Raw genomic sequence first — 17,921 nt, 5'->3', positions numbered from 1 at the left:
ATACAAGCCAATGCTATAGGGATGAACAGTTAACACGATGACAGCTGTGGAGGAGGATACATGGGTTCAGAGTATAACAGCTTCAGTGAACTCCCCACAAAATAAATGAACTATGTGAATAACGGAGGGAACCTCAACTAGAGACAGTCCCACAATCCATATTCAAATACATACAACCCTGAATGGAGGAACCACTCAAATTTCTCATGGTCAAATTCACAAAATCAACCAATGAACAAACAACAAGGGTGCAAACCACCAGAACCCTTGGGATTTTAGAATAGGGAACAAAACCCTACACAGCCATTGCCACCCCCTCATAATCAATAGCCTGAACCAAGGTCGACTATGGAATCCATGATGGAAAGCTTCCTAGTAGCCCAACAACAGCAAAATGAAATGATTAAACAGCTAGCTTCTAGAATGGACCAACTTGCCACCCACAACAAGATGCTTAAAAATCAAATTGCTCAGCAAGCAAGCTCTTCAAGCAAAACTGCTGGTAAGCTGCCTAGTCAATCGGAGATGAACCCAAGAGAGCACTGTAAGGTAGTTACATTGAGGAGTAGAAGAATTTTAGAAGAGTCAGAGGAAGAACCAACTGAGAGAACCTCTGATAAATCTGAAAACCAAACAAAGGAGAAAAAGGAAGAAGCTAAAGAGAATCAAGAAGAGGAAGCATGGAAGAAAAAGAAGCTACCAGAACCATATCAGCCTCCTCTACCCTTTCCACAGAAATTCCAGAAAGCCAAATTGGATAAGCAGTTTGAAAAGTTTCTAGAAGTTTTGCAGAAACTCTATATAAACATTCCTTTTACAGAAGTACTCTCTCAAATGCCATCTTATGCCAAGTTTCTCAAAGACATTTTATCAAAGAAAAGAAGGCTAGAGGACTATGAGACTGTTGCTCTTACAAAGGAATGCAGTGCCATATTGCAGAACAAGCTGCCACCAAAACTCAAGGATCTAGGAAGCTTCTCCATACCTTGTCTTATCAGTAGCATGAATATAGACAAAGCCCTCTGTGATCTAGGTGCAAGTGTGAGTCTGATGCCTTTGTCAATATGTAAGAAGCTTGATGTGAGGAAACTTAAGCCTACAACAATTTCATTATAACTGGCTAATCGATCTGTGAAATACCTTGTGGGCATTCTAGAAAACATCCCGATCAAAGTGGGAAAATTCTTTATCCCAGTTGACTTTGTTGTACTAGAAATGGAGGAGGATGTCCAAATCGCTACAATCCTGGGAAAACCTTTTTTAGCAACTGCTGGAGCTATCATAGACATTAAGAATGGATAGTTAACTCTCAAGGTAAGAGATGAAGAAGTGTAGTTCAACCTGTTTAGTGCAATGAAACACAAACTTGAACCTGATGAATGCTTAAAGGTTGATATAATTGACAAACAAGTTGAAGAGGAATTCATTAAAGCACACCCTGAAGATCCTCTAGGAGCATCCATCGTGCACAGCCACACATCAGAGAAGGAGAACATGAAAACTGTAGCTTGTATGCAATCCTTGACAGCTAATCCACCCTTATTATTGGCTCAAGTTTTCGCTATAGAAGAGTTATAGGAGGAACAGCCCAAAGGCAAGCTTCAAGAAAACACCAAATAGGTAGAACTGAAACCTCTTCCCTCTATGCTAAGATACGCATTCCTGGACTCAAATTCTGAATATCTTGTTATTATCAATGCCAGTCTATCTGAAATAGAAGAGGAAAAATTACTAAGGATACTTAGGACCCATAGCAAAAGCATAGGGTATAAAATAGAAGACCTAAAAGGGATTAATCCTTCCATTTGCATGCATAGGATACCTTTGGAAGAAAACAATAAACTCACTATTGAACATCAAAGAAGACTTAACCCAAACATGAAAGAAGTAGTAAAAAAGGAAATTCTGAAACTATAAGATGAAGGTATTATATACCCGATCTCTGATAGCAAATGGGTTAGTCCAGTGCATGTAGTGCCTAAGAAAGGTGGGACAACTGTCATTCAAAATGCAAACAATGAACTAATCCCTACTATGGTAGTTACAGGTTAGCGCATATGCATAGATTATAGGAAATTGAATAGTGTCACCAGAAATGACCATTTTCCTCTTCCTTTCATAGACCAAATGTTAGAAAGATTAGTAAAACATTTCTACTTCTGCTATCTAGATGGGTATTCGAGATTTTTTCAAATTCCTGTTCACCTAAAAGATCAAGAAAAAATCACATTCACATGCCCTTACGGAACATTTGCATATAGAAGAATGCCCTTTAGTCTTTGTAATGCCCTCGCTACTTTCCAAAGATGCATGATGGCGATTTTTTTTTATTATATTGAAAATATTATGGAGGTTTTCATGGATCATTTTTTTGTCTATGGAACTACTTTTAATGATTGCCCAGCTAACTTATCTAAAATATTGCAAAGATGTGAACAATCAAACCTAGTCCTAAATTGGGAAAAATGCCACTTCATGGTAAGGGAAGGTATAGTTTTAGGACATTTGATATCAAAAAGAGGAATTGAAGTTGATAAGGCAAAAATTGAAATCATTGAAAAGATGCCACTACCAACATCAGTTAAAGGAGTACGAAGCTTTTTGGGACATACAGGCTTCTACAGAAGATTCATTAAATTTTTTTTCAAAATAGCTAAGCCACTTACCAACTTGTTAAGTCGAGATGTTTCCTTTAATTTTGATGAAAATTGCCTTGTCTCCTTCAACAGGATCATAGAAGCACTTATTTCAGCACCAATAATGCAACCACCAGATTGGGAGCTACCTTTAAAGGTGATGTGCGATGCAAGTGACCATGCAGTTGGAGCAATAATCGGGCAAAGAAAAGATAAAAAGCTTCACACCATTTATTATACTAGCAAGACACTCGACGATGCACAAATTAATTATGCTACCACAGAAAAAGAATTCCTAGCAGTAGTATTTTCAATTGATAAATTCATATCCTACTTAATTGGGTCAAAAGTCATTGTATTCACAAATCATGCTGCCATCCGGTACCTTTTGAACAAGGAGGTAAAATCAAGGCTGATTCAATGGATTTTACTCCTGCAAGAATTTGGCCTTGAAATCAAGGACAAAAAGGGATCCGAAAATGTAGTAGCTGACCATCTCTCCAAGCTGAAACTGGAAGACACAGGGGATATCGAGGATTTGCCAATTGATGATTCATTTCCTGATGAGCAATTACTAGCATTCTCCCAAGCTCCATGGTATGCTAACTTTGTTAATTTTCTTGTATGCAGGGTATTGCTTCCAAACATGACTTATTAGTAAAAGAAGAAATTTCTGCATAATGTGCGGTTCTACACATGGGAGGAACCTCTGCTGTACAAGAGATGCAATGATGAGTTAGTAAGAAGATGCATACCGAAAGAGGAAATAGAGAGCATTCTGCAACAATGCCATTCATCATTATATGGAGGACACTTTGGCACCACAAAAACAGCGGCTAAGGTTTTGCAAGTAGGGTTTTACTGGCCACATTTATTTAAGGATGTAAGGTCCTTTATGCTAGCTTGTGATCAATGCCAAAGAACGGGAAACATTTCAAGAAGGAATGAGATGCCCCTACACGGTATACTTAAGATCGAACTATTTGATGTGTGGGGAATAGACTTCATGGGCCCATTCCTAACTTCCTTTGGAAACAAGTATATCCTAGTTGGCGTCAACTATGTGTCAAAATGGGTAGAAGCAGTAACCACTCCATCAAATGAGGCAAAAGTGGTAACAAAATTCCTCAGAAAGAACATCTTCATAAGATTTGGCTTACCAAGAGCGATAATCAGTGATGGAGGAAATCACTTATGTAATCGATAATTTGAAAATTTATTGAAGAAATATGGAGTAACTCACAAAGTGGCAAAACGGCCAAGTAGAAATTTCAAATCAGGAGCTAAAACATATCCTTGAGAAAATAGTTAATCACTCAAGGAAAGACTGGTCCATGAAACTAGATGATGCATTGTGGGCATACCGCACTGCATATAAAACTCCCATTGGAACAACACCCTTCCGCTTGGTCTATGGGAAGGCCTACCACCTACCCGTCGAACTTGAATACAAAGCCTATTGGGTCATCCAAACCCTAAACTATGACCTAAAAGCTATTGGCGAAAAAAGACTTCTATAGCTCAATGAGCTGGAAGAGATCAGACAGGATGCCTATGAAAATACTAGGATCTTCAAGTACAAAACTAAAAAATGGCACAACAAGCACATATGGAGGAAGGAAATCAAAGAAGGAGATCGTGTCCTGTTGTTCAACTCTATATTGAAACTCTTTCTAGGGAAGCTGAAATCAAGATAGTCCGGACCTTTTAAGGTAACCCAAGTCTTCCCGCATGGAGCAGTAGAAGTGTGGAGAGAAACCTCAAGCGCATTTAAAGTTAATGGGCAGAGGCTAAAGTCTTACTTTCAGGGAGAACCCATAGAGAAGGGAGTCAATTGCACCTTCGACAACCCTCTGGACAGACTATGAATAATAAAAGCAAAGTCCAGCTAAAGACTAAACTAGCGCTTTTTGAGAGGCAATCCAAATTTTTCTGAATTTTCCTTCTTTCTCTTTCTTATTTTGATTTTTGTTCTATATTTATTCGCATTTTATTTTGTAGAAACCCCAAGATATCAATTCTGAAGAAGCAAGGAACTGAAAGTAAGAGAGGAGAGGAATCGTCAAGTCAAAACCACACAAGAGGAAATTAAACAAAACTGGAGAATTAATCATGCTGTTAATTCTTGCATTCATCTCATTTATGTAAATAGGAATGGTATGAGCACTTGAAAAAAAAATAAAAAAATAATAATAAAAAAAATAAATGAAAAGGCAAAAAGTTACACGGGCCGTGTAATAATTTACACGCACCGTGTAACATTCCGGAGCCCGAAAATAAGGCTACATAAGCCTACAGGAAGTTACACGGGTCCCCGATGTAATTTGCGCGGGCTGTGTAACATATTCAGTAAGATAACTTGAGAGACAGAAAGTTACATGGGTCCCCGAGCTAATTTACACGGACTGTGTATCTTAGCAAAAGTAAAAATTTTCGGACAGAAAATTACACGGGCCTACATGTCGAGACCCATGTAGTGATACACGACCCATGTATCATGTCACAGATTCAACTCTTGAGGCACAAAATGGGCGAAACTAAGGGTCACAACGACCCTTTAAATTCACCTCTCATCCTTAAACCATTCCCCATCCAAAAACCCTTCCTCTCCACTTCTCCGAGCCTATAAAAACCTCTCTAATCTCCTCTCCCCTCACCAAACCCTAGCTTTCCCTCTCCCAAAGTCACCAATGTCTCCTGCAAAGAGACTAGCAAGAAGAATGGGCTCTCCCTCAAGACAAGGAAGTAGCTCCTCACCCTCACCCCCTCAACCATCACCACAATGCCTAAGAACAAGGGCAGCACCACCTCCACCGCAACCGACAGCCACTACAGCCGGAATTCTCCATCACTTAGGGATTTCGCGATGAGACCCACAAAGATATATGTACCTAGCTTCATACCCAAAAAATAATCTCCACAAAGTATATGAATTTTGGGCTGCTGGAACAAATAGGGCTGCAAGACGAAATCAACGGACTCCTTGACAGCATTGGGCAGACCAGATTCACCCAACTCCAATTTCCTGCCTACCAGGACACCACACTAGAGTTTCTAGGGAGCTTCAGGGCCACTTTATGGCCCATTGATAGGGATGATAGGGGCAGGATTGAATTTCGCCTCCTTGGTGTCAACGGGGTAATGAATATGGACAAGTTTAATGCCATCTTTGGATTCGACAGCACCAGACACCAAGAGATCTTGCAGAACCAGATGGTCTATAATATCATTGACTTCTGGCATTCTATAGCCCTAAACATAGAGCCTTACAAATCCAGCAAGTCAAAATCTATAAGTATCACCAGTCCTGCTTTGCGTTACATGCATCGGTTAACCGCACACACTATCATGGGCCGTGGTCACAGCTTAGGTGTAATGAACGCTAATGAACTCTTCTTCCTTTGGTGTATGGTCACTGGGCAGCGCTGCAACACCGAATTCTTCTTCTGCAACCACCTTCACTACCTATCTCACCAGCCTACAAGGAAAATCGTGCTTGGTGGCCTTATCACAGCCATCGCACTCCACTTCGAATTTGTTTCAGGTCATCACCGGCTGCGCTCCATCACCAGGACCTCAAAGATCGATTAAACCATCTGCGTATCCATGGGGATATGTAAGAAGGTCGGCAACACCTGCTACCTGATTGACGCTAAAGGAAATGTCATCCCTAGGAGAGATGAAGCACAAGAAGGCCCTGGTGACCCTCACATGCCCAGGAGGAAGCCTAAGAGCCACTCCATCACGAGTCTCCCACTCGAGTGCCTCCATAAACACCACCACCAGCAAACCCAGTCCTTGCATACCTGCAACGTATGGAGACCACGCTCAACAATAGAATGCAGGCACTCGAGGATAGCCTCCAGGAAGCCCATAACAAGCTGGACATGATACTGGAAAGGCTTGATGAAGACGTACCACCATCACCATCAGAGACCTTTTAGAGCTAGGATTATAGGATAGGTTCTTTATTGTATAATTTCATATACCTTAGTCCTAAACTACACTTTTAAGTCTGTTTTACTTGCTTTTTATTCAAACTTTCAAATTCTTAATACATAATATGCTTTCTAATAATTTCTGTGCTATCTTTTAATTTTGCATATTGTGTTAACATTGAGGATAATGTCTGATTTGAGTTTGGGGATACAAGGTCATTCCATGCATTGCAAATCATTACATTGCTTAAAGTTATCTATATTATACTTGATTATCAAAATTCCAAAAAAAAAAAAAATTGCAAATTTTGAACCTTGAGTTTCTGAAACTTAGGACTATAACTAAAAATTCTAGTGAGCTAATAATTGGACTCCATGGGATAGAAGAATAAATGTATCTGAATAGGCAAAAAGGACTTTAATTTGTTATCTGTGAAAAACCTAATCACCTTAATAGAGCTAGACTAATTAAACCCCTTCATAGCTATTAATTTGTCACATTATACTTGTAAAGTTAGGAGAAAATTTTTGAAATACAGACAAACCAAAAAAAAAAAAAATTGCCTCACTAGCTCTAGAACATGACTCTTGGACCTATCGGGGCAAAATTTTAGCATATGCTTAATGAAGAGATGATTAAGGCATTCTTTGATACAGCCTCATTAAGCCTTGACCACCCTAATCACAATATATCCCTTGTAACCAATTTGAGCCTATACTTTTACCTGTATGAATTTCCTTATTTACCCATAAATATTTACCTAGCCCTTAACCTAAACTCTCAACTCACCCTTCTGAGGAAGCGCAGTGTATTAAGGATAGGTATACCATATATTAAAAGAAAGTATGAGGAGAAAATAAAAAAAACCAAGAAAAATGCAAGTGTACAATCAAATCAAAGAATGTTTTGCCTTTTCAACCCAACAAAAGCAATGAGTTTGGGGGAGAGGACAAAAGGGACTTGATATTAAAAAAAAAATAAGAGAGAAGGAAAAGTCCCAAGATAAGTATTATGAAAGAACGCTTAGCACTATGCAGAACCCTTTTTCCTCACACAAAATCAACAAAATAAACTTGGTATACTTAGGACTTTGTACATGAAAGCTATTCTCGTGTTTGCATTCTTTAAAACCCTTCATTGGTAGCCAAATCGTCACCCCTCAACCCCAATGCTACCTATCTAAAGACCTTTTGATCTTTTAGAAATATATGTTGCATTAGTGGAGATAGGAAATTGAGGCATGCCTATGGAGTTGGAATTAAATCAAACTTGCCACAATCATCATCAATAGAGGCAATTTGGGAGAGTAAGTATTTCTTAATTTCATTCTGATAAAATAGGTTATTTATGACTTATTAATAGCCTTGCATAGAGGAATAATTAGTTGAAAAACCATGAAGGGAGAGCGAGTTCTAAGCAAACAGCTATTAGAACCCTTATGCCTTGAAAGAGGGTAATTGGTATGAAGGATTGGAGGAGTTCTATTATATGCTTATCGAATCATTGGCTATATTCCTAAGTTATCCCCTAAAATATGCTTTAAAACAGAGTTTTGTTTTGCTTGAGGACAAGCAAAAGTTTGAGTTCAAGGGTATTTGATACACTTATATTATATATATGTTTTTAAGCACATTTGTATACTATTTCATATCATGTAGGCAAGAAATCTCATGCATAGTCATTAATTTCATTAACTTTTGTGATTTCCATTGACAAACTCTAAATTCCATGTTTTTTGCATCATTTCAGGTGTTTGGATGAAGTTCCAAGGTAAAAGAGTACAAAAGAAAACTTGGAAAAACGCAACGGGAAGAGAAGTGTTGCTGATACACTTTACACTGGTCGTGTAAGAAAAGACACAGACCCGTGTAACCTACTGCCAAGGGAAAGCTAAAAGAGACAAGGAAGAAACGCAGTACACGGGCCGTGTACTCAAACCCGTGTAAATCATAGAAACCCGTGTAAGTCTCTGCCTGCCTAGGTTTGAAGATTTCTCTGAAGAACAAAAGTACACGGGTCGTGTACTTGGACCCATGTAACCAACTGCGTCCCGTGTAATCTTTTGTGACATCGCAAGATGCAAACCTTCAGAACTCTAGTTAGTTACATGGCCTTGGGCTGTGTAGTGATACATGGGCCATGTATCAATTGATTGCTAGTTTCCTAATTTCGCTCCAGCTTCAGTTTTTAACAAAGAAAAGAGACTCCTAACGCTTTTGGGGACTCTAAAAGAAGAAAACCTAATCCTAGGCCAACTATTATAAATAGAAGCTGTAAAAGAGAAAAAAAAAGGGAGAGAGAGGGGAAATCCCAGAGCCGTATAATCACTTTCTCACAGCCGTCTAGAGGAGCAAGATATCAGTATCAAGGAGGAGCCTTTAGCCAAAGTTCCACAAGATCAAAGCTGCAGATTCTCTTCAGTTCTTTCGTTCTATTTCTTTTAGAGGATTTTTATTGTCCCTTACTTTATTTTTATCATGTTTGCTAAACTCACTATGAGTGAGTAATTTTCATATTCTGGAATTAGGAGAGTAATGCTTGTAATCATTATTATGGACAAACATTAAGTTTTGTTTATTGGATTTGAGATTTGTTCCTTAATTTAATTTCTTGTGATCTTAATGCATGCTATGTATTGGTACCCACTTAGTATTGATTATAGATATTAATTGAAGGACTGGTAGATGAAGATTAATATTAGAAAATCAAGATTTTAAACCTAGGAAATCTGACCTAGAGATAGGTTGATGACCTTTGTGGAGTTTTGAAATTAGTCAAAGATCTTAATTAATTTAATCACTACAAAAGTAGAGTTTAGATTAATTAAAATACACCTTAGGTGCATTAAGAGAGGACTTAGTGTTAGTAGTATGCCCTAGAACATATCATTTAGTATGTATCTTATACATATTTTATTAATAAAAGGAATTTTCACTTTACATAATATATTTATGTGTAATAGAAAAAGTCCATTGATATTTTGTTAGAAATTCTATTCTTAAGTTGTTAAGAATATGAGTGGCAGTACTTCTAGCACAAAGTATCATAAATTGGTTCACAATCGAGGATACTTCATACAGGACATGACTTATCCAGAAAGATTGTATTCATGTTTGTTCCCAAGGTATTTATATGAGATATAAATAAGATGAAATGGTGAGTCTTATGCCATATAACAAATATGATAGGCACTTATACATGATAAGTTGGCCAAACCAGTAATGCATATAACAAGTACATAGAGTTTACTCTTGTCAATGCATTGTCATATATCATATCAGTGCATATAATCTTTAAACCTAAGATAACACAGTTATTTTGTATATAGGTGATTTGAGTTTAATACTGCTTTCATACTTGTATTGTGTATGGGTATATGGGCATGTGCTGGCTCCTACTAGTTATATATGGAGATAGGTGTTGATCAAGATGGAATCTATTACCCTAAGTAAATAGGGATAAAATCCTATGTTTATTTAATTGTTCTTGATGTTTCAAGTTCCTGGTCAGGACAGACAGATTTAGTCAGAAAAGAGTTTGTGACAAGAAAGTCTAATTAATCAAGAACTGGAATTAAAAGAGAACATAATATTCATAGCAAATGGGGTTTGACATAAACCATGACTCCAGCTCAAATTGGGATTTCGTAACAGAGAGATTCTAGTGCATGGTAACATATGATTATAGGTTCATTTAAGATATTACTTGTTACTGATTTGGTGGCCATTACACGCTATGCTAGGTGTCAACCATGGTCTATGAGATACCTAAAATGATTTAGAGAAATCATTTATGGTAAGAAAGAGTTCTGATGATATTAAGAGTTAATATCATATCTCATTGCCAATTAGTGATGAACCTAGTGAGTCACACACATACACAAGATAATCACCAAGTAAAATGTGATTTAATTGATTAATTAAAGAGTTTAATTAAATTAAATAGGTTTGATTTGCAATAAGATTGCAAAGTCCCTAGCATGGCTTGAAACCAAATCTAGGTTATTGGATGTATAATATAAATTAAATTTATATTTAAAGTGTTTAAATATGAATTTAATTGTGAGAAATCAATTAATAGAGATTAATTTATTTATTTATTTTTGATATAAATTGATTTGAAGAGGAGAAATAATGATTTTGGATTGAGAACTCAAAACTACAACATAAAGGTAATTTAGTTATTTCACATGGTGACATGTGGCACCATGAGATGGTGACACATGGCATCATATAGGCTTGCCATTTATCTTCCTATCATGTAATATGATCAAAGTTAGGATTAAGTCTAGCTTTGACACTTAGCTTAATGTGATTGAGTCAATTAAAAATAAGATGCAATGAGATGGTAACATGTGGCATAGGGTTTAAGTGACTTAATGACCTAATTATATAAAAGGGGAAAAAAAAAAGAAGAAACATAACACTTTTATTTTCTTCCCCAAGGTGGCGGCACACCTCTCTCTCTCTCTCCTCTTCATCTTGTCTCATCAATTCAAAGAGAATTGCCCAAAATCCTTTGAATTAAAATTGCTAGAAATTATTTCTAGTGTCCTGTACACACAACCTCTCTACCCAATTTATAATTAGTTGGCAAAGGCTTGAAAAGCAAATTGGGGGCTGCCCATTGGTGATCTTGGTGTGGACAAGCTAGAGGGACAACACTTGGGGTCCTAGGTGCTTCCTAAAGGTGCCAATTACATCCATAGTGCATTAAAGAGGTTAGTGTTCTAACTCCTCTTTTAAACTAGGGTTTAAATGAATTAATTTGTTAATTCACAATCATGAATGGCAAACATAGATCCTAATACATATTAAAAGTGTTTTAATATGCAATTAAGCATTGAAATAATTAGGCACATAAGAAATGTGGTATGATGCATGTAACCCTAGAAGAAAATTTTTGAAATTCAATGCTCTAATGTAACAATTTTTCATGGTTCCGCTCCTTCAATTAGGATATCTTAGGATTAATTTCCATCAAGGCAAACGATTCTCAATCCAATAAATAGACAAGATTACATCCATAATAAGATTAAAGTGTGAAATCTTAATTCCAAAATTATTTCAAAATAGACTATTCCATTTTAAGTTTATTATATTTTTTTTATTCTAGTGTTTAAAATAGACAAGCTTCATTTCCTCATTTTATTCGACAGCCTAAACAGCCAAAATTACTGTATAGTTTGGTATTTACTAATTAAATTCCTCGTGGGACGATACTCTACTCACTACTTTATTACTTGTTCGCGATCCGTGCATTTGCGGGGTTGTAAAACCAGCAAACAACATCAAGTAAGTCCTCCATGATGTCTTCATCAGTTGCTCAATTTTTGCCTCATACTGGGTTTAGAATAAAATTCATAAAATATTCATGGATAGTCAGAAAATTGTGATTCCTTTTGCAATAGCCTTATAACATTGTTAAGAACCGCGGGGCAAGTTTATAGAATTTTGAAAGTTAGTTTGGATAGTTTTTGAAAAATATTAGTTTTAAAGTCTTATAATTAAGTTTTCTGATATTGTGATTATTGCCTGGTTTGAAGGGCCCCGGAGGAGCCATATAATGATGATGAAATATGAGTTGAGTTTAGAAGTGTTATTTAAACCATTTTTCAGGTTGGGTAGGTCTTTGGTATAAAAAAAATTCTGTCAGATTTTCGGCATAAATTAGGCTATTTATTGTCTCTTTAGAGTCTTATTTTGAATTAGCACTAATAAATCTATAATATATTTATTTAGGTAATCGAGATCAGCTATTTTTCTCCACCCAGCAACCACAATAGCCCCCAGTGTACTGTGAGTAGATATTGATTTTATTTATAATTTCAATATTAGTATTTATTCAAGGCATGCTCATGCATCACTTATATATATAAGTATGTAGTTAAATATTAGGCACACCTTTTATTGTATTTGTACTTGTTGCTGTAGTTGTCATTTTATGGTGATCTGGAGCCACGTGTGTGAATTGGTGTGTGTGTGTGTGTAGATATGAGTAGGACGGATAGACGGGGCTGGAGCTTGACTCGCTGGGACCCGATCCTTATTATGAACAAGTCGGGATAACCACGACTTTGAGTTGATTTCGCTGGCCCCCGCAATTGGATATTAAGTGAAAGTCCGGTTTTGAGTTGATCTCGCTGGCAGAGGTTAAATTAAGAAAGCTGGGTAGAGGGATTAGCTCCCCATATATGTATGTGTGAGTGCTCTAGATTTCCTTTGATGTGACCTAACTTGATTTGTATGTTTTATATGAAGCTTTTGCATTTCATTTCTAAAGATACATTAGAATTAGGTAGTTATAGAAATTGTATGTAAAATCGATATCTTACTCTATGAGTCGAACGCTGACTTCTGTTCACCCTATTTTTCCAGAATACAAAAAATTTTTATGATATTTAAATAATTCATAAATGATGGTATCAGGGTTAAGCTGAGCTCCGTTGGTTTTAGTTTCTAATGGTTATCAGGCTCGATTGACCCGAATTAAAAATTTAATATTTTATTTTATTTTATTTACATATTGGTTCTCAGTTTTTGGCCTTGATTATGGATTTATGAATAGTAATGCTTACTACAGGTCTCGAGGGCTTTATACTAACTCAGGTCCTAGTATCGGTCTGGCCTGCGAGATCGGATCGTGACAATTTTCTTTAAAATTTGATTTTTAGAAAAATTAAGAACTTTTATAATTAAATGTAATATTTAAATTTATTTATATTATTTTTTTTATAAATTCATTTATGCAAAAAAAAATTTTTGCCACGTATTACCTTCAATAATAATAATAATAATAAGTCATTGACGGTAATTAGTTTAATAAAAATTGACAATTAATTTGTGATCTCTTAATTAACTATCATATAATTTAATCAACCTTAAATTATTTCATATCTTTAATAATTTTTTTTATTACATTATTATATTTTCTATTATTTTTATTATAAAATCTTTGTTAAAAATCTTTATTATATAGTTATCATTCTCAAATTTTTTTTATTTAAATATATTTAATAATATTTATTTAATTATTAATTTTTATAAATTTCTTATTTAATATTTCTTAAATTTTTGAATATTTTATTTCATTATAATTATATATCGAATGCAATGATAGCTAATATTTTGATTATCCATATTTTATTATCATTAATTTTTAAATGAATTATTTTTAAATTTTAATTAAATATCTATATTTTTATACATAAATAATCTCTTAACTATATTTTTATATAGAAGTAGAATTTCAAAAATAAATTGTAAATATGATTGCATCGAAAATTTAGCTACAAGTAAAGATGATTAAAAATAATTAAAGTTACAGTATTAAAATTATGAAATTTATCTTCCACCAAGTATTTTCATTTCACCTAAAAGCTCTCAAATCTTTTTTTTTTTATTTTTACTATTTTTTTATTATTTCTGTCAAAAGTTATTAGTTATCATTCTTAAAATTTTTTTTAAATATATTTAATAATATTTATTTAATTATTAATTTTTATAAATTTCTTATTTAATATTTCTTAAACTTTTCAATATTTTATTTATTATAATTATATATCAAATACAATGATAGCTAATATTTTAATTATCTATATTTTATTATCATTAATTTTTAAATGAATTATTTTTAAATTTTGATTAAATATCTATATTTTTATACATAAATAATCTCTTAACTATATTTTTATTTAGAAGTAAAATTTCAAAAATAAATTGTAAATATGATTGCATCAAAAATTTAACTACAAATAAAGATGATTAAAAATAATTAAAGTTACAGTATTAAAATTATAAAATTTATCTTTTGAAAAATAATATGTATTTTTAATATTTATTATATTAATAGAAAAGAAAAATATTTTAAAATTTTAATTTTTATGAAATATATTTATTTTATATTATAAATTTAAGCAAAGTGATAACTATTTTTATCAAAAAATTATTTTATAGAAAATATATCAAATTAATAAAAAAAATTTGTACTTAGATATAGTATTTTTAAAAAATAATATAATAAAATATTATTTTTAATTAATAATAATGTTATATGTTTTTATTATTATTAAAATTAAATAATTTAATTTATTATTAGTAATTTATTTTTTTATTATATTAATAACAAAAAATATTATATTTATATATTTTTAAAATAATATTATTTTCTCATTAATTTAATACATTTCCTATAATTTAAAATAAATAAATATCAATTTACATAAATTATGAAATAAAATATGAAAATTTTATAAAATTTAAATTATTTTTTGAATAATATATTTTTATTATATTTTAAACGAAATAATAATAAAAATTATTTTTTATAAAAAGAATTAAATAATATTTTAATTAATTACATCATAAATTAATTAAAAATTTATTATTATAATATATAAAAATTTATTTAAATTAAATTAAATAAATAATAATAATTTATTTTATTTAAAATATAATTAAAAATAAAACTAAAAAATAATAATTATAAATTGTTCAAACATATAAATATAAATATAAATTTACTCAGACATTTAATTTTTTACAATTCGCCTGAGCTAAATCAGAAAAAAGAAATGTTAAAATTCAGTAGCTGACCTATGACAAATGAAACGTAGTGATATTCACGCAAATGCTAAAGCTTAGACGCGTAAACATCGCATCAGAAAAACGCGTGGAATCATATCTTATCTTTTATATATATATATATATATAGTGTGTTCGCTTGTTTTACATAAACCATTCTACGAAGCACTTTTTGTTTTCTCTCGATCTCTTCTCGACACACATTGGGTATGCTGTTCTCTCTCTCTGATTATTCCTTCAATTTGGTATTTTTACAAGCTATTTTTTGTTCATTTAATTGAATTACTCTTTAAAAATCACTCTTTCAATTTCAATAATATTTCATGATTTACATAGTTTCTATCCCTCTGATATCATAGTTTTTGTAACAGGATGGGAAATTAATTTTTAGTTTCTTCTCAGGCTAAATCTGTTTAATTTTTGACAAATTTCTTATGAACCCAAAAAAGAAATCATTTCAATTTTGGCACCAAGTTCTGTGATCTTTATCATTCTAACTGTGTAGTTGTAAATTTATTAGATCCTACATCTGTATTGTAGATCCCGCATGTGGGATCTCTCTCTATTATTGTCAATTTTATGGAATTTTAGAATGATCCTTTGAGTTTAACTAATATGATTTTTTGTTGTATTTCAATTATGCAGTGTATAACTCAGTAAACATGGGAGGTGGAAAGGACAAGGACAAACATGATGAACATGATAAAGGTCTTTTTGGGCATGGGTATGGTCATGGTGTCCCTGGATACCCTCCAGGACAATACCCTCCAGCACCTGGGTCATACCCACCACAGGGATACCCTCCAGCAGGCTATCCACCTGGTGCTTATCCTCCATCTGGCTATCCTCCTGGTGCTCCTAGTGGTTACCCACCAGCCGGGTATCCTGGTCCCTCTGCACCACACCATTCAGGTATATGGTTGTGCTGACGTTTTGGTTGAAACCGTGTGAGAAAGTGATTGTTGTTTAATGTTTAATTTAGTAAATTTGAAACTGTAGTTGTTTCATAATTGTCCCACTTTATAATCTCATTGTTAATTTTTAAGCATACAAATGCTTCCTTTGGGATTGTGGTTGGAAGGCTAAAAAGCTAATTTGACACTACTTTTAGAAAACACCCTTTTAGATGTTGAAAAAAAAAAAACAATTTGAAAAATTTATTTTGCTGTTTTGAAATTCTTATGACTAAAATATGAAATCAAAATATGAAAGTTATTGATGAATATTTTGAGGTAGTGTATTTCTCAACATCAGTTCAAACTATAATGCAAAAGAGACCCATATTCCCCTTTGATTATACTTTTAAGATCTAAAATTCTATTGATTTTTCTTTTTTGTCATTCTAGTGACAATTTTTGTTGAGAACTTGAAATATATTGTTTTAGGATGTTAGAGATGTTTCTTTGGCCCCAATATGTTTAGTGAAACTTTGAATGTTACCAAATGTATTATTTTGTTGTCAGGACATGGTGGCGTAGGGGCAATGATTGCTGGGGGTGCTGCTGCAGCAGCTGCTGCTTATGGTGCACACCATCTGTCGCATGGTGCACATCCCGGTGGTCACTTTGGATATGGTTCACACAAGCCTGGCAAGTTCAAGCATCACGGAGGCAAGTTCAAGCACCATGGTGGTGGTAAGTTCAAGCATGGGAAGCATGGGAAGCATGGAAAACATGGAATGTTTGGAGGGAAGTTCAAGAAATGGAAGTGAAAAAGCATGTATAACTAACTTTGCACTCGCAGATTCAAGTTTCTTTGAATAAACAGTGCATTTGATAATGCCTGACAGAATTTTTTTAATCGGCTGTGTATGCTGAAGTTTTTGTTAGGTGATCATAATATATTCATTTGGTGGCTTCTAATTTGTATATTGCACATTGTGGTGGAGCAGTTTGCTTATTTCTGTTTCCTTAAGTTTGCCATACTAGATTCTTTTTGAGCGACAATAGACTCGGTCTCGACTAGACCGAGTAGCCTATGATAGATGTCACGGACTTGGTGATTTCAACACCAAAATCGTACGGCACTTTGTCAATTGAATGGACTAAGTCTTTATTATGTTAGCCCAACAAGTAGACTAACAAGGGTGACAAAAGTCGCTTAAGGAAGCTAAGTACACAAAAGGAACAAAAGAAGAGAATTTAGCAAAAGGGAAAATTATATTACTCTTTGAAGTAAAAATTTACATGGCTTTTGTGTACAATTAAGCTGTAATACACTTTAAAATATGAAATATGAATGCAAATGATTTGCTTAAGTCTCTATTTATAGGCTTCTCCACTTCTCAATAATGTGGTAGAGAATATACCTCTAAAGTGGACGGTAAGGATTCAATATCTTCCACCTTCATAGTTTGGATGGCTAGGATGAAATCTCCTTGGAAGGTATGCACCTCCTTAGCTACATAATTTCATGACATCTTGCATGGAGAATTCTGGAGTTCCTTAGAAGCTTCTCAAAGTCATCTTCCTATAAGCTTGAATTGCTACTCAAAGGCACTTTCTTAAAAGCTTCAATTGCTATTCAAAGGCAACCTTCGAGAAGTTTCAATTCTTTAACAGCTACTCAAAGTCTCCCTGGAAGCTTTCTTGGAGGTGTGGAGAGAAGGCTAGATGATTCTGGAACTTTTCACACTAGATTTCCAGGTGCTTGTATATTCTAAGCCATTTCGAGTGTTCCAGCCGATTCTATTGCAACTGCTCACCCACCTGGCCCATTGGTGATCTTATGTCACCAACCATGCTAGTCGCTTGGGTACTACCTG

At 33.9% G+C, this 17,921-nt stretch overlaps 2 protein-coding genes across 2 annotated transcripts; both read left to right on the top strand.

Annotated features, from left to right (window-relative positions):
• The first annotated feature begins 525 nt into the window (after window positions 1-525).
• LOC131174019 (uncharacterized) lies at window positions 526-1,116 on the top strand. The gene has a single exon (XM_058137045.1). It carries the CDS (start codon window positions 526-528, stop codon window positions 1,114-1,116), a length of 591 nt encoding a protein of 196 aa, XP_057993028.1.
• Window positions 1,117-15,212: 14,096 nt separating this feature from the next.
• Window positions 15,213-17,025, top strand: LOC110653992 (glycine-rich protein A3). The gene is made up of 3 exons (XM_021809822.2): window positions 15,213-15,364; window positions 15,803-16,069; window positions 16,621-17,025. Exons 2-3 carry the CDS (start codon window positions 15,820-15,822, stop codon window positions 16,866-16,868), a joined length of 498 nt encoding a protein of 165 aa, XP_021665514.1. The 5' UTR covers window positions 15,213-15,364; window positions 15,803-15,819; the 3' UTR covers window positions 16,869-17,025.
• Window positions 17,026-17,921: the final 896 nt, after the last annotated feature.

This window comes from Hevea brasiliensis, chromosome 15, assembly GCF_030052815.1.
Source record: "Hevea brasiliensis isolate MT/VB/25A 57/8 chromosome 15, ASM3005281v1, whole genome shotgun sequence".
Classification (NCBI taxonomy): Eukaryota; Viridiplantae; Streptophyta; class Magnoliopsida; order Malpighiales; family Euphorbiaceae; genus Hevea; species Hevea brasiliensis.
Note: the sequence above shows the minus strand (reverse complement) of the source record. Positions and strands in the feature narration are given on the sequence as shown.

Excerpts from the sequence above, each read along its gene's own strand:
- LOC131174019 (XM_058137045.1), top strand. The coding sequence starts at position 526 with ATGAACCCAAGAGAGCACTGTAAGGTAGTTACATTGAGGAGTAGAAGA.
- LOC110653992 (XM_021809822.2), top strand. The coding sequence starts at position 15,820 with ATGGGAGGTGGAAAGGACAAGGACAAACATGATGAACATGATAAAGGT. Across the intron at positions 16,070-16,620 it reads CTCTGCACCACACCATTCAG|GACATGGTGGCGTAGGGGCA; the intron begins GTATATGGTTGT and ends TTTTGTTGTCAG.